The sequence below is a fragment of the Scyliorhinus torazame genome, chromosome 6, assembly GCF_047496885.1.
Source record: "Scyliorhinus torazame isolate Kashiwa2021f chromosome 6, sScyTor2.1, whole genome shotgun sequence".
Taxonomy (NCBI): Eukaryota; Metazoa; Chordata; class Chondrichthyes; order Carcharhiniformes; family Scyliorhinidae; genus Scyliorhinus; species Scyliorhinus torazame.
This window is the reverse complement of record NC_092712.1, coordinates 126,953,154-126,977,831: the sequence shown is the minus strand read 5'-3', so window position 1 is coordinate 126,977,831 and position 24,678 is coordinate 126,953,154. Positions and strand designations below refer to the sequence as shown.

Below are 24,678 nucleotides of genomic sequence, written 5' to 3'. Positions count from 1 at the left end.
ATTGAATAAGCATTTTAAAATGTGTACACAATGCTGTTTATACTTAATTGAAAGGATTTCGAGAAGGATAGACAAATGTACTTAACGCTTCCACTTTCTACAACTTCTGTTTTTCGCCTTCCAAGTCTATTTATTTTTGCTCAAGTTTTCTATTGTTTCCTATCACTCCTCCTCAAGTCATTTTGCAGTACGGTTTCCAAAGTTTAAAAAAATGTATTCTTTAATGGAATGTGTGTCATGGCTAGGCCAGCCTTTGCTGCACATGCCCTTGCATGGCCATTTCAGAGGGCAGTTAAAACTCAACCACATTGTTGTAGGCTTGGAGTCACAAGAAAACCAGACCAGGTGAGTAAGACAGATTTCCTTCCCTCCCATCAGTGAATTAGATGGGTGTTTACAGCAGTCAATAATATTTTATGGTCATCATTACAGAGACTAGATTGCCAATTCCTGACTTTTTATAAATTGTATTTAAGTTCTACCAACTGCTGTAATGGGATTTGAAGTTATGGCTGCAAGGGATTTACCTCTGTATCTGCATTACTAATCTAATGAGATTACCAGTACACCACTATCTCCCCCAAAGTGCTTGCTCTTTTTCCAAATGGTCAGTTTTTTATATGTATTTTTTATACTAATAAAGTTGGTAAGCATTTGATTGAGAGGGAAGGGAACATTACAACTCCATGTGTCCTAACATGCATATGCACTTCCAACAGAGCTACTATTTCATTAACGGGCCGAGATAATTTCTTAATTCTCCCAACCTCCACTCCACCAGACATCTGCTAACTCAGGCGTGATTTATTGCTGCCTGTATTGCTCAGGTACTCAGTGATTTAATCAACTCAGCTATCAAGGGAGAACAACTAATTCCATGAAGCAGTCCTTAGCTGCAAAGAATATTTTGCTGAATATATTTATAGTAAAAGCAATTTTATGACCAAAATTTGGCCTGCCGCCAGCTACAGAGTGGCTACTCAGTGTAAGCTTAGGCATTTAATATATATAATCTATGGCCATAAAGAGAAAGCAATTTACATTAAATAAAACTATTTTTTTCTGTTCTCATCATTCTCCCATGGTAATCTTTTCCTTAAACGTCAATACAATTCAATTCTTCCAAGTACCTTTAACCTACTCCAAAAAAGTCTACCTTTCCAATAGAACATGCAGTAGAAATATTTTATTTTACTTACTGTCCATTTCCATCTTGAATGTCCACTGCAGTGTAGAGGTCAGTATTACCTATTAGGAGCCGTAGGCACTCTGAGTGGCCATTTGTTGCTGAGAATGTAAAAAAAATATTAAATGGAATGATTCATGTGCAAAGTGTTGTATCATTTGCAATTTTTTTTTACAAAATTGCTACAACATCCCAGCTTAATTCACAACTTGGAAAATTAAGCAGCTAAAAATCCAGTCTTGGGCTGACATGTGCCATATCACTCAAGTCAAGTTAATGCTACGCAATGATAATTGCCAACGAGTAAAAAGTCCAACAACATGACTGGAATTTCAATGGCACCACCATCACTGAGGCCCCACCATCTAAATCCTTTAGGAAAGGCAGAAGCTGGGAATTTGTATCAAATGACTTGCCTTCTGACTCCTCAAAGCTTCTGTGCCATTTTTGTGATGGAATATTCACCATTTACTGGGATGAGTTGAGCTGCAACACCACCACTCAGGGAAAACAGTCATGATCGGTTCCCCTGTCTTAATTTCCACTTCCCACATCACCAGCACAATTTAAAACAATACATACCATCGATCACAGACGCAAGTAATCAGGAAAGCTAAGGCGAATTGATTACAAAAGTAGGACGGTTACTCGTCAGTTGTACAGGGAATTGGTGAGACCACATCTTGGATATTGTGTACAGCATTGGTCTCCTTACTTAAGGAAAGATGTAAATACGCAGTTCAGAAAACGTTTGCTGGACTAATACCAGGAATGTGCAGGTTTTCTTATAAGGAAATGTTGGAGAGATTAGATTGGCATCCACTAGAGTTTAGAAGAGTATGAGGTGATTTGATCAAAATCTTTAAGATCCTGAGGGGTCTCGACAGGGTGGATGTGGGGCAGATGTTTCCTCTTGTCAGAGAATCTAGAACTAGTGATCGCTTTTTAAAAATGAGTCACCGCTCATTTAAGACAGAGATGAGGAGAAATGTTTTTCTTTCAGAGGGTCGTGAGTCTTTGGAATTCTCTTCCTCAAAAGGCAGTGGAAGCAGGGCCTATCATTATTTTTAGGTAGAGTTAGATGGATTTTTGATTAATACAGGGTGAAAGATTATCAGGGGTAGGTAGGAATGTGGAGTTGAGGTTACAATCAGATCGCCATGATCTTATTGAGTGGCAGAACAGGCTCGAGGAGCCGAGTGGCACACTCCTCTCCTGATTCGGATGCTCTACAGAATCTCTTTAGCACAGTGGGCTAAACAGCTGGCTTGTAATGCAGAACATGACCAGCAGCACAGGTTCAATTTCCATACCGGCCTCCCCAAACCTGGTATGTGGTGACTAGGGGCTTTTCACAGTACTTCTGGCTTTTGACAATAAGCAATTATTATTATTATTGCAATGATGCACCGAACACCTCCCCAACCTGTTTTTAAAAATTAATTTTTACGGGGTGTGGGCTTTGCTGGCCAGGCCAGCGTTTGTTGCCCATCCCTATATACCCTTCAGAAGGTGGTGGTGAGCTCCCTTCTTGAACCACTGCAGTCCATGTGGTGTAGGTACACCTACTGTGCTATTAGGGAAGGAGTTACAGGATTTTGCCTCAGCGACAGTAAAGGAACGGCAATATATTTCCTAGTCAGGATGGTGAGTGACTTGGAAGGGAACTTCCAACTTATCTCTAATGGTAATTTCATTGAGCTGGTTTGTTTCCTTTGAAAAACAGCAACATTTTCAAAACAATGATAACTTTTTTTTCAAAGTTCGGGAGAGGGCCAGTGTACAAAGCTGTGTAAATATATCATTTTGCCATGTATATATCTTGCTCTGCGCGATTTCTCGTTTTTTTTGTTACGGCGGGGGGGGGGGGGGGGTGGTTATTGTTTGTAAGGGAGAAAAATTGTGTTAAAAAACTTTAATAAATATATATATTTTTTTTTTTAAATCCTTGCGGAATCTTTAACTGCAATCATTTGAGACGAATTCCTTCGCTGGGTAAAGTAATAGTTGGTCACCTGGCTTATCTTAAATTATGTGCTCCACTTACAGGTACAATGGCATATTTCGAGACAGGTTGTGACTGTATCAGATAGCTCTGCAATGCTTTTAATATTGTGGACATTAAGGCTTTCATTTCTTAACAGATGATGGTAAAAACATCCCAAATCTCTTGACCTGCCTGTTGAAAAGCAACTTAAATCTTGTGGTGCTGAGCAGAACACAAGCTGAATGTAACATCAGGCAATTTACTGCAGCAATAGTTCTCAGAACTAAACACTAGGTGTTTTAGTAAGCTCAGAGAAGGAGGCAAAAGAGGGGGAGGTGTGGCGCTGCTAGTCAAGAGCAGTATTACGGTGGCGGAGAGGATGCTAGATGGGGGCTCATCTTCCGAGGTAGTATGGGCTGAGGTTAGAAACAGGAAAGGAGAGGTCACCCTGTTGGGAGTTTTCTATAGGCCTCCAAATAGTTCTAGGGATGTAGAGGAAAGGATGGCGAGGATGATCCTGGATAAGAGCGAAAGTAACAGGGTAGTTATTATGGGAGACTTTAACTTTCCAAATATAGACTGGAAAAGATATAGTTTGAGTACATTAGATGGGTTGTTTTTTGTACAACGTGTGCAGGAGGGTTTCCTGACACAATATGTTGACAGGCCAACAAGAGGCGAGGCCACGTTGGATTTGGTTTTGGGTAATGAACCAGGCCAGGTGTTGGATTTGGAGGTAGGAGAGCACTTTGGGGCAGTGACCACAATTCGGTGACGTTTACATTAGTGATGGAAAGGGATAAGTATACACCGCAGGGCAAGAGTTATAGCTGGGGGAAGGGCAATTATGATGCCATTAGACGTGACTTGGGGGGGATAGGTTGGAGAAGTAGGCTGCAAGTGTTGGGCACACTGGATAAGTGGAGCTTGTTCAAGGAACAGCTACTGCGTGTTCTTGATAAGTACGTACCGGTCAGGCAGGAAGGAAGGCGTAGAGCGAGGGAACTGTGGTTTACCAAAGAAGTGGAATCTCTTGTTAAGAGGAAGAAGGAGGCCTATGTGAAGATGAGGTGTGAGGTTTCAGTTGGGGCGATGGATAGTTACAAGGTAGCGAGGAAGGATCTAAAGAGAGAGCTAAGACGAGCAAGGAGGGGACATGAGAAGTATTTGGCAGGTAGGATCAAGGAAAACCCAAAAGCTTTCTATAGGTATGTCAGGAATAAGCGAATGACTAGGGTAAGAGTAGGGCCAGTCAAGGACAGGGATGGGAAGTTGTGTGTGGAGTCTGAAGAGATAGGCGAGATACTAAATGAATATTTTTCGTCAGTATTCACTCAGGAAAAAGATAATGTTGTGGAGGAGAATGCTGAGACCCAGGCTATTAGAATAGATGGCATTGAGGTACGCAGGGAAGAGGTGTTGGCAATTCTGGACAGGCTGAAAATAGATAAGTCCCCAGGGCCTGATGGGATTTATCCTAGGATTCTCTGGGAGGCCAGGGAAGAGATTGCTGGGCCTTTGGCTTTGATTTTTATGTCATCATTGGCTACAGGAATAGTGCCAGAGGACTGGAGGATAGCAAATGTGGTCCCTTTGTTCAAAAAGGGGAGTAGAGACAACCCCGGCAACTATAGACCGGTGAGCCTCACGTCTGTAGTGGGTAAAGTCTTGGAGGGGATTATAAGAGACAAGATTTATAATCATCTAGATAGGAATAATATGATCAGGGATAGTCAGCATGGCTTTGTGAAGGGTAGGTCATGCCTCACAAACCTTATCGAGTTCTTTGAGAAGGTGACTGAACAGGTAGACGAGGGTAGAGCAGTTGATGTGGTGTATATGGATTTCAGTAAAGAGTTTGATAAGGTTCCCCACGGTAGGCTATTGCAGAAAATACGGAGGCTGGGGATTGAGGGTGATTTAGAGATGTGGATCAGAAATTGGCTAGCTGAAAGAAGACAGAGGGTGGTGGTTGATGGGAAATGTTCAGAATGGAGTTCAGTTACAAGTGGCGTACCACAAGGATCTGTTCTGGGGCCGTTGCTGTTTGTCATTTTTATCAATGACCTAGAGGAGGGCGCAGAAGGGTGGGTGAGTAAATTTGCAGACGACACTAAAGTCGGTGGTGTTGTCGACAGTGTGGAAGGATGTAGCAGGTTACAGAGGGTCATAGATAAGCTGCAGAGCTGGGCTGAGAGGTGGCAAATGGAGTTTAATGTAGAGAAGTGTGAGGTGATTCACTTTGGAAGGAATAACAGGAATGTGGGATATTTGGCTAATGGTAAAGTTCTTGGAAGTGTTGATGAGCAGAGGGATCTAGGTGTCCATGTACATAGATCCCTGAAAGTTGCCACTCAGGTTGATAGGGTTGTGAAGAAGGCCTATGGAGTGTTGGCCTTTATTGGTAGAGGGATTGAGTTCCGGAGTCATGAGGTCATGTTGCAGCTGTACAAAACTCTGGTACTGCCGCATTTGGAGTATTGCGTACAGTTCTGGTCACCGCATTATAGGAAGGACGTGGAGGCTTTGGAGCGGGTGCAGAGGAGATTTACCAGGATGTTGCCTGGTATGGAGGGAAAATCTTATGAGGAAAGGCTGATGGACTTGAGGTTGTTTTCGTTGGAGAGAAGGTTAAGAGGAGACTTAATAGAGGCATACAAAATGATCAGGGGGTTAGATAGGGTGGACAGTGAGAGCCTTCTCCCGCGGATGGAAATGGCTGGCACGAGGGGACATAGTTTTAAACTGAGGGGTAATAGATACAGGACAGAGGTCAGAGGTAGGTTCTTTACGCAAAGAGTGGTGAGGCCGTGGAATGCCCTACCTGCAACAGTAGTGAACTCACCAACATTGAGGGCATTTAAAAGTTTATTGGATAAGCATATGGATGATAATGGCATAGTGTAGGTTAGATGGCTTTTGTTTTGGTGCAACATCGTGGGCCGAAGGGCCTGTACTGCGCTGTATCGTTCTATGTTCTAAATGTATGGATGATGTAACTGAAAAATATATAGTGTCTTTCTGAAGTAAAATGTCCCACAGTGCTTCACAGGAACACTGAACAAAATTTGACACTGAGCTACATAGGCAATACTAGGGCTTATGACCAAAAGCTGGTCAAAGAGGTAGGGTTTAACGAGCAAAGGGAGATAGAGATTTAGGGAGAGAATTCCTGAGCTTAGAGTCTTGGGAGCTGAAGGTGGAGCAATTAAAATTGGGAAAGCTCAAAAGGTGTGCAGAATTGTACTCAACCACAATCTCATGGCCTAGTATACTCCCCACTCTACCATTACCACCAATCCAGTGGATCAACCCTGGTTAAAAGAAGAGTGCAGGAGGGCTTGCCAGGAGCAGCACCAGGCATACCTAAAAATGAGGTGTCAACCTGTTGAAGCTACATGTAACATGTGCCAAACAGCATAAACAGCAAGTAATAGACAGAACTAAGTGATACAACAATCAATGGATCAGATCTGAGCTCTGCAGTCCTGCCACATCCAGCTGCGAATGGTGGAAGACAACTCACTGGAGGAGGAGGCTCCACAAATAGCCCCATCCTCAATGATGGAGGAGCCCAGCACATATGTGCAAAAGACAAGGCTGAGGCATTTGCAACAATCTTCAGCAAGAAGTACAAAGAACAAAGAAAAGTACAGCACAGGAACAGGCCCTTCGGCCCTCCAAGCCTGCGCCGACCATGCTGCCCGTCTAAACTAAAATCTTCTACACTTCCGGGGTCCGTATCTCTCTATTCCCATCCCATTCATGTATTTGTCAAGATGCCCTTTAAACGTCACGATCGTCCCTGCTTCCACCACCTCCTCCGGCAGCGAGTTCCTGGCACCCACTACCCTGTGTAAAAAGCTTTCCTCGTATATCTCCTCTAAACCTTGCCCCTCCCACCTTAAACCTATGCGCCCGAGTAATTGACCCCTCTACCCTGGGAAAAAGTCTCTGGCTATCCATCCTGTCTATGCCCCTCATAATTTTGTAGACCTCTATCAGGTCGCCCCTCAACTTCCGTCGCTCCAGTGAGAACAAACCGAGTTTATTCAACCTCTCATCATAGCTAATGCCCTCCATACCAGGCAACATCCTGGTAAATCTCTTCTGCACCCTTTCTAAAGCCTCCACATCCTTCTGGTAGTGTGGCGACCAGAATTGAACACTATACTCAGTATTGAATGGATGATCCACCTCAACCACCTCCAGAGATCCCCAGCATCACAGATGTCAGTCTTCAGACAATTTGATTCACTCCACATGAAATCAAGAAACAGCTGAAGGCACTGAATACTGCGAAGGCTTTGGGCCCTGACAATATTCTGGCCAATAGTACTGAAGATTTGTACTCCAGAACTTGCTGTGCCCCTAGCCAAGCTGTTCCAGTACAATTAAAACACTGAAATCTACCCGGCAATGTGGGAAATCGCCCAGACATGTTCGTTACACAAAAAGCAGAATACAACCCAGCTAATTACTCTACTCAGTCTACTCTCCATCATTAGTAAAGTGATGAAAGGCATGATCGATTGTGCTATAAAGTGGCAATTACTCAACAATACTGTGCTCACTGACGCCTAGTTTGGGTTCTGCCAGTCACTCAGCTCCTGACCACATTACGGTCCTGGTTCAAACATGGACAAAAGAGCTGAACTCCAGAGGTGAGGGGAGAGTGACTGCCCTTGACATTAAGGCAGCATTTGAACGAGTGTGGCATTAAGGAGCCCTAGTAAAACTGGATTCAATGGGAATGAGGGTGAAAACCCTCTGCTGGTTGGAGTCACACCTGGCACAAAGGAAGGTGGTTGTGCTGGTTGGAGGTCATTCATCTCAGCTCCAGGACATCACTGCAGGAGTTCCTCAGAGTAGTGTCCTAGGCACAATCATCTTCAGCTACTTCATCAGTGACCTTCCTTCCATCATATGGTCAGATGTGGGGATGTTGGTTGATGACTGCACAATATTCAGTACCATTCGTGTGTAAACAGATAATGAAGCAGTGCATATCCAAATGCAGCAAGACCCAGACAATACCCAGACTTGGGCTGGCAAGTGGCAAACAACATTCACCACACAAGGCCCAGGCAATGACGATCTCCAACAACACAGGATCTAACTACCACCACTTGACATTCAAAGGCACTACAATCACAGAATCCCCCACTATCAACAGCCTGGGGGTTACCACTGACCAGATACTGAACTGGACTAACCTTATAAATACTGTGGCCAAAGGTCAAAGACTAGGAATCCTATGGTGAGTAACTCACCTCCTAATGTCCCAAAGTTGATGTCCCCCACCATCTACAAGGCACAAGTCAGGAGGGTAATGGAATGGTCTCTAAACACCTGGATGAGTGCAGCTCCAAGAAGAAGCTCAACACTATCCAGGACAAAGCATCCCGTTTGATTGCCACCCATTTCATAAACATTCAATCCCTCCATCGCCGACGAACAGTGGACCTGTGTGTAACATCTACAAGACATACTGCAGGAACTCACCAAGGGTCCTGAGACAGCACCTTCCAAACCCACAACCATCATCATCTAGAACACCACCATCTGGAAATTCCCCCGTGGTGGCTTGAGACAACACTCCGGACTTTTCCAGTAGTAATAAAAGGGTTTACTAACGAAAGGCAGAGGCTGTTATATATACACATGATGTGGAGATGCTGGCGTTGGACTGGGGTGAGATCAGTAAGAAGTCTTACAACACCAGGTTAAAGTCCAACAGGTTTGTTTCGATGTCACTAGCTTTTGGAGCACTGCTCCTTCCTCAGGTGAATGAAGAGGTATGTTCCAGAAACATATATATAGACAGATTCAAAGATGCCAGACAATGCTTGGAATACGAGCATTAGCAGGTGATTAAATCTTTACAGATCCAGAGATGGGGTAACTCCAGGTTAAAGAGGTGTGAATTGTGTCAAGCCAGGACAGTTGGTAGGATTTCGCAGGCCAGATGGTGGGGGATGAATGTAATGCAACATAGGTCCCGGTTGAGGCCGCACTCATGTGTGCGGAACTTGGCTATAAGTTTCTGCTCGGCGATTCTGCGTTATATATACAGGCACAGGAGACAATAGGATGGGGTCTTATCTCTTTGGCTTTGGGGTCCACACTGCCTGGGCCCCTGCTCCCTGGACCTCGCATTAACTCTCTATCGGCTGGGGTTTACATGCTCCTGTGTAATTGGCCCAGAGCCGGTCACGTGGCTTGCCAGGCGAGCCCCCTTAAGGGGTTGTGTTACCACACCCTCCAAGCCACTCACCATCCTGACTTGGAAATATATCACCATTCCTTCACTGTCATTGGGTTAAAATCCTGGAATTCCCTCCCTAACAGCAGTGTGGTGTACTCGGGGACCGCAGTGGTTCAAGGCAGCAGCTCACCATCACCTTCTCAAAGGCAACTAGGGATGGACAATAAATGGTGGTCTAGCCAGTGACACCCACATCCAGTAAATTCAATTTTCAAAATACAACGTTCTTGCTAAATCTACACGAGTATCACAACCAGTTTGGAATCAGTTTGAAGGATTTTGACGCTTTGAAGTAAATGAAGATTTTGACAACTAGATTTAGAGGCCTTCATGAACAGAACAGATTTCAAAAGTTGAAGTTGTCGGAGAAATGCAGGCTGACGAGGGACATGGTTGGTTGAGGTATTTAAAATGATAAAGGACATGTACATAAATTCCATAGAGTTAGGTTAGATATTATATGCAACATTTTATTTATCGGCTGCTTTGTCTACAAAGAATCAGTCCCTCTAGTTATGGATTTGCTTCATTTCTTTAAAAAGGAACCTGATAAGTTCCTGAATGGTGGACATTTCCACCTTAGAAACTAAGTTGTTAGCTATTTGGGATGAAGAAGATTAATGGATTATTATAGTCTCTTACTGCCTCGTCTTTTGAGGGTTCAAGGGAACTTTCCTGGATGTTTTCTTAAATTAGCAACAAGTTATCTGTCTCCAATTTTTTGTTTTTCACTTCCCGGGAGATTGCATGGGTAAAGGGTACATAAAGGACATACGTGGTTGCACCAGATCTAAAATAATTGAGCGCAGTGAATGTGAATTGCCTTTGCTGTTCTAATATTCATATATTCCCTGTTGTAGTAACTTTGTACGTGATAGCATAAATATAAACTTTTCACAAACACTTCTATGATGATGAAAATCTGGTTGTTTTGCTCAATTTTTAAAAAATACCTAGCAATAAAGTTTGTACATACCTGCAGCATGAATTGGAGTTCTTTTAGTCACAAAATCTTTACCAAGAATGGATGCTCCCTGATTGATTAACACGTCCACACATTCTACATGTCCTTTGAAAGCTGCCAGGTCCAATGGTGTACGTCCATTATTATTTCTCACATCTAAATCTAAGAGAGACTGTACCAGTACCTCTAAAGCCTGGTGGTGCCCATGGTATGCCTACGAAAGGACAGAATAAAATATATTTTGCTCAAAGTAAAAATATATAATTTAAACAGACAAAAAAAAGTACAACTGTTTTTTTTTTTAAAGTCAAAAAAACAAAATCTGCACTTAAAAAGAGAGAAAACAATCCTTAAAAAATGTTTAAAACTTCAGAGCTATTTTCCAATGCTGAACCAGTAAAATAGCCTAAAAATAACAAAATAGCTCAACTCATCTGCCTTTTAATTAACAGCAATTCAGCTAAATCAGCCAAGTCATAGGGTTTCACAATTGCTTTAAAATGACAAGCAATGTACAAAAATCACAAAACTTGTCGCCTTCCAAAATTCTGTAGATTCTGGAACAGTCCCGGTCAATTGGAGGATGGCAAATGTAGCCACACTTTTAAAAAAGGAGGGAGGAAACAGGGAATTACAGAACGGTTAGCCGAACATCAGTAGTGGGAAAAATGCTGGTCTATTATAAAGGATATGATAACAGGACACTTAGAAAATATCAGTGGGATTAGAGAAAGTCAACACAGATTTATGAAAGGGAAATCATAAATTATCATAGAATTTACAGTGAAGGAGGCCATTCGGCCCATCGAGTCTGCACCGGCTCTTGGAAAGAGCACCCTACCCAAGGTCAACACCTCCACCCTATCTCCATAACCCAGTAACCCCACCCAACACTAAGGGCAATTTTGGACACTAAGGGCAATTTATCATGGCCAATCCACCTAACCTGCACATCTTTGGACTGTGGGAGGAAACCGGAGCACCCGGAGGAAACCCACGCACACACGGGGAGGATGTGCAGACTCCACACAGACAGTGACCCAAGCCGGAATCGAACCTGGGACCCTGGAGCTGTGAAGCAATTGTGCTATCCACAATGCTACCGTGCTGTCAAATCGTGTTTGACAAACCTACTGAAGCTTTCTTTTGACGACATAACTAGCCGAATGGACACGGGTGAATCAGTAGATGTGTTTTTGAATTTTCAGAAAGCTTTTGAGAAAGTGCCACATAAGAGGTTGGTGTGCAAAATTAAAGAGCATGGGGTTGTGGGTAAAGTGCTGGAATGGATTGAGAATTGGTTAGTAGACAGGAAACAGAGTAGGAACAAAGGTGTCTTTTTCAGAGTGACAGGTGGTGACTAGTGGAGTCCCCAGGGATCAGTGCTTGGGCCCCAGCTATTCACAATATATATGAATGATTTGGATAAAGGAACCAAATGTAATATTTTTAAGTCTGCTGACAAAACTTGGTGGGAGTATGAGCAGTGAGGAGGATGTAAAGGGGCTTCAAGACAATTTAGACAAGATACAAAGTGGATGCAGTATAAAGTGGATAAGTGTGAAGTTATCTACTTCAGTAGGAAAAAGCTGTTACAAAGGCAAATGGTATGTTGGCCTTCATTGCAAGAGGACTGGAGTACAAGAGCAAGGGCAGCACGGTAGCATAGTGGTTAGCACAATTGCTTCACAGCTCCAGGGTCCCAGGTTCGATTCCTGGCTTGGGCCACTATCTGTGCGGAGTCTGCACGTTCTCCCAGTGTGTGCGTGGGTTTCGTCCGGGTGCTCATGTTTCCTCCCACAGTCCAAAGATGTGCAGGTTAGGTTGATTGTCCATGCTAAATTGCCCTTAGTGTCCAAAACTGCCCTTAGTGTTGGGTGGGGTTACTGGGTTATGGGAATAGGGTGGAGGTGTGGGCTTGGGTAGGGTGCTCTTTCAAAAGAGCTGGTGCAGACTCAATGGGCCGAATGGCCTCCTTCTGCACTGTAAATTCTATGATAAATTCTATGATTCTATGTCTAATTGCAGTTGTACAGGACCTTGGTGAGACTACATTTGGGAGCATTGTGAACAGTTTTGGTCTCCTTACCCATGAAAGGAAATACTTGCCATAGAGAGTGTAGCAAATATTTAAGGGATGTGGATGTCACTGGTTAGGCCAGCATTTATTGTCCATTCTTGGTTCCCCTTAATGTGGTGGTGAGCTGCCTTCTTAAACCGCTGCAGTCCCTGAAGTGTAGGTACACCCACAGTTCTGTTAGGAAGAGAATTCCAGGATTTTGACCCAATGACAGGGAAGGAACGGATTATCTTTTCAAGTCAGGTTGGTAAGTGACTTGGAGCAGAACCTCGAGGTGGGAGGGTATCCCCAGGTATATGCCGCCCTTGTCCTTCCAGATAGTAGTGATATTTGGTTTGGAAGGTGCTGCCTAAGGAACCTTGATGAGTTCCTACAGGAACTTTGTAGATGGTACATTGCTGCCACTGTTTTGGTGGTGGAGGGATTGAATGTTTGTGGAGGGAGTAGCAATCAAGCAGGGTGTTTGGCCTGGATGGTTTCCAGCTTCTTGAGTGTTGATTAGATTATCTCTTTTTGGAGATAGTCATTGTGTGGCACAAATTATACTCGTCAGCCCAAGCCTGGATATTGTCCAGGTCATGTTACATTTAGATGGGCTGCTTCAGTATCTGAGGAGTTACAAATGGTGCTAAATATCGTTCAGGCATCAGCGAATACTCCCACTTCTGAACTTATGATGGAACGTCATTGAAGCAGTTGAAGATGGTTGGGCCTAGGACACTACCCTGAGACCCTGAGGAACTCTGCAGTGATGTCCTGAAACTGAGATAATTGACCTCCAACCCCAGCAACCACCTTCGCTGTGCCAGGCACGACTCCAGAATAGTATTTCATTTAAACGTATCAAATTGTTTGTTTTGAAAGAAAATATTTTTATTCCAAACCAAAGTACACAAAACACATCAACTTTCAATACCATATCACAATCCACACAGTTTAACAAATTTGCCCCTTTTTTCTCCACTTAGACCATAAGACATGAGCAGAATTAGGCCACTCGGCCCATCAAGTCTGCTCCGCCATTCAATCATGGTTCATATTTATCTCATCCCCATTCTCCTGTCTTCTCCCCATAACCCCTGATTGATCAACAACCTATCCATCTCTGTCTTAAAGACACTCAGTGATTTGGCCTCCACAGCTTTCTGCGGCAAAGAGTTCCACAGATTCACCACCCTCTGGCTGAAGAAATTCCTCCTCATCTCTGTTTTAAAGAATCGTCCCTTTAGTCTGAGATTGTGTCCTCTGCTTCTAGTTTTTCCTACAAGTGGAAACATCCTCTCCACATCCACTCTATCCAGGCCTCGCAGTATCCTCAAAGTTTCAATAAGATCCCCCCTCATCCTAAACTCCAACTAGTACAGATCCAGAGTCCTCAACCGTTCCTCATACGACAAGCTGTTCATTCCAGGAATCAGACTTGTGAATCTCCTCTGGACCCTTTCCAAGGCCACAACATCCTTCCTTGGACACGGGGTCCATAATTGCTCACAATACTCAAAATGGGGTCTGACCAGAGCCTTATACAGCCTCAGAAGTACATCCCTGGTCTTGTATCCTAGCCCTCTCGACATGAATGCTAACATTGCATTTGCCTTCCCAACCGTCGACTGAACTTGCACGTTAACCTCAAGAGAATCGTGAACAAGGACTCCCAAGTCTCTTTGTGCTTCTGATTTCCTAAGCATCTCCCCATTTAGAAAATAGTCTATGCCTCCATTTCTCCTTCCAAAGTGCATAACCTCACACTTTTTCACGTTGTATTCCATCTGCCATTTCTTCGCCCACTCTCCTAGCCTGTCCAAGTCCTTCTGCCGCCCACCTGGTTCCTCAATACTACCTGTCCCTCTACAGATCTTTGTATCATCTGCAAACTTAGCAACAGTGCCTTCAGTTCCTTCCTCCAGATCATTAATGCATATTGTGAAAAGTTGTGGTCCCAGCACCCACCCCTGAGGCACATCCCTAGTCACCGGCTGCCATCCTGAAAAAAGCCCCTTTATCCCTACTCTCTGCCTTCTGACAGTCAACCAATCCTCTATCCATGCCAGGATCTTACCCTTAACACCATGGGCTATTAACTAATTTAACAGTCTCCCATGCGGCACCTTGTCAACGGCCTTGTTACTTCCTCAAAGAACTCTAACAGATTTTTCAGACATGACCTCCCCTTGACGAAGCCGTGCTGACTCAGTCCTATTTTATCATGCACTTCCAAGTACTCCGCGATCTCATCTTTAACAATGGACTCTAAAACCTTACCAATGACTGAAGTCAGACTAACCGGCCATAATTTCCCGTCTTCTGCCACCTTCCCTTCTTAAACAGTAGTGTTACCGTAGCCACTTTCCAGTCCTCTGGGATCCTTCCTGCCTCCAGTAATTCCTGAAAGATCAACACCAATGCCTCCACAATCTCCTCAGCGACCTCTTAATTCCCCACACACCCCGGCGACAAACACGTCCTCGAATAGGAACAAGAACATCCTCCATCTTACGAAGAACATCTTCTCTGACCCTCCCGAGAGTGATCTAAATTTTTTTCTACCTTCAGGCACTCCACCACATCCCCCAAGCACGCCGCCACCCTCGGTGACTCCATCAACCTCCACCCCAGTAAATCCGCCACTAGGCAATCAGAGTGTTGAAGGCCACAACTTCGGCTCTTCTCCCCTCCAGTAGCTCTGGCAGCTCCGACACTCTAGATCACCACCAGCGGTCATGACATCTTCATCCCCAAGACCTCCAATGGTGCTTCAAAAATTGGGCTCCAAAACTCACAAATCTCGGACATTACCGAAACATACATCTTGACATGTTTCCCGGCCCCCCTCCACATCTCTTGCATTTATCCTCTACCTCTGGAAAGAACCTGCTCAATAGAGCCTGCCTCACATGGGCCCAATGCACCACTTTCAACTGGACCAGGCTCATCCTCGCACAGTCTGACATCGCACTCATCCTGTGCATAATTGCACTCCAAATCCCCCATCCCAATTCCATTCCTAGCTCTTCCCCCCCACTTCTGCTTTACCACTTATTTTGCACAATCTCCAACAAAACTGCCATTAACCGGGCAGAAATGGCCAAATCCAAAGCCTCCAAACAGGAACTACCTTGTGTGCGACCTTATCAGCTCATCTCTGCCACTGGAAGTAAAACATAAAATTCTGACAGGATTCAACAGACTAGATGCAGGGTTCATGTTCCCTCTGGCTGAGGGAGGGAGGGGGGGGGGGTGAAGGGGAGAGGGCTCTAGAAGAGGTCAGTCTCAGGATACAGGGTAGGCCATTTAGGACTGAAGACAGAAGAAACCTCTTCACTCAGAGGGTGGTGAACCTGTGAATTTCTCTACCACAGAAGGCAGTGGTGGCCAAGATACTGAATATATTTAAGGAGGAATGAGATAGATTTCTAGACTCTAAACCATCTAGGGATACAGGGAGAGCACGGGAATATGGTGGTGTGGGCGGCATGGTAGCATAGTGGTTAGCATCGCTGCCTCTCAGCACCAGGGACCGGATTCGAATCTGACCTTGGGTGACTGTGTGGAGTTTGCATATTCTCCTCGTGTCTGTGTGGGTTTCCTCCGGTTTCCTTCCACAGTCCAAAGATGACCAGAATAGGTGGATGGGACATGATATAATTGCCCCATAGTGTCCAATGATTAGGTGGGGTTAAGGGGATAGGATGGGGGATTGAGCCTAGGTAGGGTGTTCTTTCGGAGAGTCAGAGCACTCGATGGGCCGAATGGCCTCCTTCTACACTGTTGGGATTCTATAATTAGGCTTAAAACCAGCAATCTAGAATGTCATCAGTCATAATCATGTTGATGGCCCAGCAGGCTCACTGCTCCTATTTTCTATGTTTCTAACCTTTCTTCCACATTGAACAGAATAAACCTCGTGCCACTATGAAAACCACCAGAGTCAAAAAAATTTGAAAAAAATGCATTTTCAAAAAACACATAAAATTGCATTATGCTCAATGGATCTATGATAAGAAAACAGCAGTAGTAGAGATTAAAAATACCCCAAATCACATAACGGTTACAACCTATTGCTAGACATGAGTAACTAGCTAAGCAGTCTGACTAGAATGTTTGTACACAGTCCAGATACACATCAAGCATTTATAGAAGTATTTTCTACTTACAGCCAAATGCAAAGGACTGATGGGCGCCTTGTTATCAGAATCATTCAGCATGTCTGTACCTGAAGTTTCCATCAGCTAATAAAATAGATAAGATACTTTAAAAATAATTACGTCAAAAAACACATCTGACTAAAGTTCCAGGACATGGCAGCATGTATTCAATCTTAAGATAGGAAAATGTCAACCCAGAGCTAATATAAAACCTCATAACACAAGTGACCTAACCAAGGGAGACTGAAAAGCCATGGAGATTATAAATTCCAAGGTGGCTAAATTTTTGTCACCGAGGGCTATTGAAGAGTATAAGAAATCCTTTTTTCAGACTGGCCTAATAATTTTGCATATGGTCTTTTCTCACCTTTCTGCAGGGTTGTCAGTAAATGAGGCAAAATCAAATAAAACTGTACACATTAACTCAACACATTTTTGTAAGCAATGCCTTTCCATGCAGTTTCTCGTCATGATGGGGATACTGATGCAAATTAAACAAATATTGTAACCGTTGATATATATGCAATCTAAGCCTTTAGAGCTTTCCTGTCCTGCAAATATAAAAGATTGAACTGACTCATGTATTCAAAAGTAAAATAGAACCGAAATAGGGGAGCAATTAATGTTGGATTTTAAATGTACACAACTGAATACATAATTGTCACAATCTTACATCTATGTATTAAAGGCAATGGCATATTAAATGATAAACCATTAGGGCACAAGATACAAAATGAATGTAATGACTTACTACATCTAGAGGAGTTTCATTTGCAATCTGGAGAAGTTAAAAATAAAACAAATTATTAAATGGCAAAGTTTAAAAGTTATAAGCAACACCCTCCCATCCCACAATAAAAACTAAAAGTAATCAAGTAGCTACATGAGCAATTCTTTAACTCCAATGTACATACTGTTAGAAAAACAAAGGGAAAAAATTAAGGTAATTAGATTTGTATTGGTAAACATTAGAAATAGGGTACAGTTTTAAGTGTGTTGAATTTAATGTTTCTCTGCCTGGTAGGGTAAAACCTATAGTTAGATTCATGCTGGACAAAGGTGTTTTGTATGTGTGGGAGTTCGTTAAGTTTCAATTGTGTTTCTACTATGCTTAAAGAGAGCTATGATGTGAGAATAAATACACCAGCAGTGGTTTCATAGCAACTGGGGCCCTGTAAGGTAGATTGTAATTAGTTTAGCTAATTTGATTGCAGTTGGATACTAGTGAGAGGGAAAGCAGCTCTCACAGCTATGCTAGAAGCAATTGGTTCAGAAGGTGAGAGGGAGAACATCTCTCTCCGTTTTTCTAGAAAAGCCATACCATGGGGGTCTTGGGGAGATGTCCCTCAATCCAGCAGGTCTTGGGGGTGATGTCCCTTGTATTCCTCGCCATGCATAAGTCTGCACGGCGAAGGGTACTGAATTGCTTCCTGATTTGCACTCCTAGGGGCGCAAATCAGTTCTAATTTACCTCCTGCGGGAGAACATCACATAGTCCCCAGAATGGAGAATCCCAGCCAGTGTGCCACCACGGGAATGGCACATCTCTGGATGTGACTTTGAATTAAAATCCCAGTTTTTTATTCATGTACAAAAAAAAAAAAATCACATATTTGAAAACAACAAAGTATTCTTCTGGTATCTTGACTAACATCCCTCCCTCAACCAACATCACCAAAAGATGGATTATCTAATCATTCATCCATTTATTTACTGCATTTGCTGTGGTGACTACACTTCATAGTAATCCATTGGCTGTGAAGAGCTTTGGGAATGTAAATAACAAACATTTTTTTATTCGTTAAAGCCTGATGTGATATTTTTGGTGGTGGGATCATACTGAAGTCCACATACAAATATTCAAATCAAGGTTGTTCCACAGCAAAAGGTTATATGGGACTTAACCAATCGTTACTTCCAAAATTACTTCTTTTATTGATTCATGGGATGTGGACATCACTGGTTAGGCCAGAATTTATTGCTCATTCTGAACTGCCTTCGAGATGGTGGTGGTGAGCTGCCTTCTTGAACCACTGTCGTCTGTGTTCCAGGATTTTGACCCAGTGACAGTGAAGGGAACAGTGATATAATTTCAAATCAGAATGTGTATTCTTGGAGAGGAACCTCCAGGTGGTGGTTTTCCCATGTGCCTGCTACCCATGTCCTTCTAAATGTTTGTGGTCATGGGTTTGGAAGGTGCTGTCCAAGGAGGCATGGCAAGTTCCTGCAGTGCATTTTGTAGATGGTACACACTGCTATCACAGTGTATTAAGTGGTGGAATAAATGAGTGTTTATGGACGAGATAGTAATCAAGCAGGCTGCTGTGTCCTGGATGGTCTCAAGGTTCTTGAATGTTGTTGGAGCTGCACCCCTCCAGGCAAGTGGCGAGTATTCTATCACACGCCTGACTTGAGCCTTGTTGACGGTGGTTGGCTTTGGAGAGTCAGGAGGGGGAGTTACTCACCACAGGATTCCTAGCCTCTTACCTGCTCTTGTAGCCACGATAATTATATGGTTAGTCAGTTTCTGGTCGATGGTAACCTCCAGGATGTTAATAGTGGGGGATTTAACAATGGTAATGTCATTGAAAGTCAAGGGGCGAAGGTCAGATTGTCGCTTGGTGGAGATGGTCATTGCCTGGCACTTGCGTGGCGCAAATGTTATTTGCCAGTTGTCAGTCCAAGCCTGCATATTGTCCAGTTCTTGCTGCATTTGGACCTGGACTGCTTTGGAATACGAGTCGTCACATAATGCACTGAACGTTGTGCAATCATCAGTGAACATCCCCACTTCTGAGTTTATGATGGAAGGAAGGTCATTGGTGAAGCAGATAAGACACTACACAGGGGAACTCGTACAGTGATATCCTGGAACTGAGACGATTGACCTTCCATCAACCACAGTCATCTTCCTTCGTGTTAGGTATGACTACAACCATGGTGCGGCACGGTGGCACAATGGTTAGCACTGCTGCCTCATGGATTGGATTTGTTTATTGTCACGTGTACCAAGGTACAGTGAAAAGTATTTTTTTGCAAGCAGCTCAACAGATCATTAAGTACATGGGAAGAAAAGGGAATAAAAGAAAATACATAGGGCAACACAAGGTATACAATGTAACTACACAAGCACCGGCATCAGATGAAGCATACAGGGTGTAGTGTTAATGAGGTCAGTCCATAAAGGGGTCATTTAGGAGTCTGGTGACTGTGGGGAAGAAGCTGTTTTTGAGTCTGTTCGTGCGTGTTCTCAGACTTTTGTACTCCTGCCCGATGGAAAAAGTTAGAAGGGTGAGTAAGCCGGGTGGGAGGGGTCTTTGATTATGCTGCCCGCATTCCCCAGGCAGCGGGAGGTGTAGATGGAATCAATGGATGGAAGGCAGGTTCGTGTGATGGACTGGGCGGTGTTCACAACTCACTGACGTTTCTTGCGGTCCTGGTCCGAGCAGTTGCCATACCAGGCTGTGATGCAGTCAGATGGGATGCTTTCTATGGTGCATCTGTAAAAGTTGGTAAGGGTTAATGTGGACATGCCAAATTTCCTTAGTTTCCTGAGGATGTATAGGTGCTCTTGTGCTTTCTTGGTGGTAGCGTCGACGTGGGTGGACCAGGACAGATCTTTGGAGATGTGCACCCCTAGGAATTTGAAACTGCTAACCATCTCCACCTCGGTCCCGTTGGTGCTGACAGGGGTATGTACAGTACTTTGCTTCCTGAAGTCAATGACCAGCTCTTTAGTTTTGCTGGATTGAGGGCGAGATCGTTGTCGCTGTACCACTCCACTAGGTTCTCAATCTCCCTCCTGTATTCTGACTCATCGTTATTCGAGATCCGGCCCACTATGGTCGTATTGTCAGCAAATTTGTAGATGGGAGTTGGAACCAAATTTTGCCACGCAGTCATGTGTGTACAGCGAGTAGAGTGCAGAGTATGGTGCCGAGGATCTGGGTCACTGTTAGTGTTGAGTTTGCGCATTCTCCCTGAGTCTGCATGGTTTCACCCCCACGATCCAAAGATGTGCAGGGGATAAATTGCCCCCTTAATTGGAAAAAAAACTTTTAAAAGGTATGACTCCAACCAGTGGAGAGTTTTCCCCAATTCCCATTGAGCAGTCACTCTCCCCTCACCTCTGGACTTCACCCCTTCGGTCCACGTTTGAACCAATGCAATAATGAGGCTAGGGCTGAGCGATCCACACTGAGTACCAGTAAACAGGTTATTGCTAAGCAAGTGGTGCTTACGTCACTAATTCATTCTGCAACATCTATTGAAAACATTTAGTTTAATTTTAAAGTTAGCCAAGTTAAACAGACTTACAAGTTCAAGACATAAACGATGCCCATAGGCAGCAGCGTAGTGCACTGCATTATAACCCTGTTTATCTCGAATTCCAGGATTTGCATCATTTCGGAGCAGATAGTCCAGGCACCTGAGTATGGTGAAGAAAGCTATTGTGAGTTGCAACTTGAAGTAAATTTAAATGAACACCAACACATCCCTTGAAAAAGTCTAAGTTTTTCAATTTTCAATATATCAAACAGAAATTATGGAAATACTCATCAGACAGTATCTGGGAAAGGAAACAGAGTAAATGCTTCAGGTCAATGACTTTTCATCAAAATATCTATTAATGGAAAGTCAAGGCACTTATCAGTTTGCTCTAAATTGTACAGAAGGCACTTATAAACACTAAATTACGCCGCCATAAATCACAACAGGTTCTTACCGGCGGGACATGGCTCCACGGGCGGTCTGCAGAGTCCTCGGGGGGGGGGAGGGAGATCTGGCCCCGAGGGGTGCCCCCACGGTGGCCTGGCCCGCGATCGGGGCCCATCAATCCGCAGGCGGGCCTGTGCCGTGGGGCACACTTTCCCTCCGCGCCAGCTGCTGTCAACCTCCGCCATGGCCGGTGCGGAGAAGAACACTCCTGCGCATGTGCTGGGATGATGCCAGAACACGCTGGCGCTCCCGCGCATGCGCCAACTCGCGCCGGCTGGTGGAGGCCCTTTGCCGCCAGTTGGCGCAGCTCCAAGCCCTTCCGTGCCCTGGTCGGCACGGCGCCAAACATTCCGCCGCCGGCCTAGCCCCTGAAGGTGTGGAGGATTCCGCAACTTCGGGGCGGCCCGACGCCGGAGTGGTTCACGCCACTCCTCGGCGCCGGAGTGGCCCGCCCCGCCGGTTCGCGGAGAATCCCGTCCCAGATATCCCCTTTACCCCGAGTTAACTGCTGCTCTCAGTTATTGGTTGCAAACAATTCCAAGTTTCCCCAGCTGAACATACTTCCCCAAAATGTGTCAAAAATACATTGCTCACACCAAAACAAATGAGATTTAAATAAGAGTATCTTAATTATTTTCAGAAATAATGGCACACCATAAACATAAGTACTCTGAAATAAAAACACAAAGTGCTGGAAGTATTTAGCAGATCTGTGGAGAGAGAAGCAAAACTAACCTTTCGAGATGAACATGACTCTTTTTCAGAACTCTGTTCAGTTCAAAAGGTTCAGTTCTGAAGAGTTATATTTGTCTCAAAACGTTAACCCTGTTGCTCTCTCGACAGTGTTACGAGACCTTGGGCTGAATTAGCCAGTAATTTGTTTTTGGCCCATGACTGCTCCAATGACTTACAGGCACCAGGTTTGTAAGTGAAATACAACAACTGTTTATTCATAACAAAAAGATAGAGATAAGACATGCAATAATTACAATACAAAATGACCAGCCAATCTACTACTACCCCCCCCCTCACCAAATACCATTCCGCCCTCTACCTGAACATACACAAGACATACACATGCAGAGGGAGGGGGAGGGGAAAAGTAAAAGAGGATTAATGTGAGATGTTAGATGAGTGCCCATGGTTCGGACATCAAAGTTGTTTTTTCAGCTGACTGTCTTTCCAGTATGTGGAGCGATTGAGAACCATCGGTTGGATGGCTAACAAGGATCTTCTGACTGGCACATTCAGTCCAAATCCCCAAACTGTGGTATTCCCCCTGGGGAGTCACATTCACTTTTATTAACCTGGGTCTTCACTCAGAAGATCCGCCTCAGGCCTATGTAATTCGTATTTGTTCCAGCTCCACCAGAATGTCGCATGGCTTTACTAAGAAAAAACAGAGTTCCCCTCATGAAATTTTCAAGAGGATTCTTTAAACAACTGACCCTGCCTGCAGCCTTGCAGGTCTATCTGACTGTAGAGAGAGAATGGTCTCGACTTTGAACCTTTACACAGAGTCCATCAGGTAAGAGAGACCGATCACGGCTTTGACCTGCCAGCTCCTTGATCAAACCAAAACAAAAAAAAACAGATGAAGTCTTTCTGTCCCTGGCAGAACACTCCGGAATGGTCAGCACCAATATAATTGAAGAGCCCGGCAAAGTACATAGCACATTGGGCGACTGCCAAGTCTATTCAGATGGCTCATCAACGATGCCAGCACATCCCCCTGGATTCCTTTTTTTTTTTTAAATTAAAGGTGAAGTCCAACTTAAAGGTGTTGGTCCTATTAATTGTCCAGGTGCAAACATTATAAAAGCCAAAACAAAAGAAAATAAATGGAATAAACAAGAGACAAACAGGGATTAACAGGAGGGTCCTTACAACAGATACTACCAGACCTGGTGAGTATGCAGTATTAATGTAAGCCTACATGTAACACTAATAAAGATCATCATTGCAATAATACTGCGTGTCAAACTGGATGATTCGGAGAATCACTCCAGGAGACACGTTTGGTGGTGGTGTTCACACCGAGGATTTGGAGGCAGCTTAGGCAACATATCAAGCTTGGCTCCATATTATTGGCAACCCCTTAACTCTAGAACCATTGTTTTCGCCATCATGCTTAGACTTGAAGTTCAGGTCCTGGGCAAGTGTGGGGCTGGAGGTATTTGGGGACATGGTTGCTGAGAGTAGGTTTGTCAGGTTTGAGGAGCTGATGAATAAATTCCAACTCCAAGGTCTAATTTATTTAGGTATTTTCAGGTGTGCAATTTCCTGTGTAAAGAAATCTCTTTGTTTCCTTTGGTGCCTTTGACCTCCGTCTTGAATAAGATTTTATCTTTGGCCGTAGTGAGTATGGGAAAGATTTCAGAAATTTATGGCCCAATCCTGTTGGTGGAGCGGCACCGTTCGATGAGCTGAGGAAGAAGTGGGAGGTAGAGCTGGGTTTGTTTTTTGAGGGAGGGGTGTGGTGTGAGGCTCTTCACAGGATCAACTCAACCGTCTCTTCTACTAGACTCAGCTTGATTCAGTTCAAGGTGGTGCACAGGGTGCATCTGACCAAGGCAAGGAGTGTTTTTTTTCTCGGGGTGGAGGATAGGTGCGAATGCTGTTCTCAGGGTCTGATGAATCAGACCCATATGTTCTGGTCACATCCTAAACTTGTAAGCTATTTGGTCTCCTTCTTTAACACCATGTCAGGGATTCTTGAGATTGAGCTGGAGTCTTGTCCGTTGGTGGTCATTTTCAGGGTTTCGGACATGCTGGTGCTGCAGAGGGGGTGAAGGCAGGTGCCCTCGCCTTTGCCTCGTTGATAGGCTGGAGGCGAGTTCTGCTGGGGTGGAGTTCTCCTTTTCCACCCAGTGTCTCGGCTTGGTTGGGAGATCTAATGGTGTTCCTACACCTTGAGACGGTCAAGTACAGCATGAGGGGGGGGTAGAAGGGGTTCTACTCGAGATGGCAGGCATTCATTTCCTTTTTCAATGAGCTACTCACCGTCAGCTGTTAGGGGGGTTATTAGTTAAGGTTATATTTAGTTATAGGTGAGTGGGAATGGGGTTCTTGTGCATAAAAATTATCCCAAAACACCAAAGATGCCCTTAGTGGACACACAGACAGACAGGCACACAAAACCATTGTAGCAGATATCTGCGCCCCCCCCCAAAGACTTGACACCTCCTCAAAATGTGGTGCCCAGAATTGGACACAATACTGCAGCTGGGGCTTAACCAATGATTGGTAAGAGTTTTCAGCATAACTGCCTCTTATTTATAAAGCCAAGGATCTGTTGTGATGGCCGCTCTGGATCCGTGGAACACATA

General features: G+C 44.2%; 1 protein-coding gene across 1 annotated transcript in view; it reads right to left on the bottom strand.

Moving 5' to 3' along the window:
• The window catches only part of LOC140425003 (serine/threonine-protein phosphatase 6 regulatory ankyrin repeat subunit A-like), a 128,887-nt gene that overhangs the window by 42,210 nt on the left and 61,999 nt on the right, over positions 1-24,678 (bottom strand). Inside the window, exons 10-14 of the mRNA XM_072508772.1 lie at positions 20,948-21,059; positions 17,382-17,408; positions 16,640-16,714; positions 10,418-10,619; positions 1,200-1,287 (exon numbers count right to left, since the gene is read on the bottom strand). Coding sequence (XP_072364873.1) covers positions 1,200-1,287; positions 10,418-10,619; positions 16,640-16,714; positions 17,382-17,408; positions 20,948-21,059 — 504 coding nt within the window. The remainder of the gene's footprint in view (positions 1-1,199; positions 1,288-10,417; positions 10,620-16,639; positions 16,715-17,381; positions 17,409-20,947; positions 21,060-24,678) is intronic.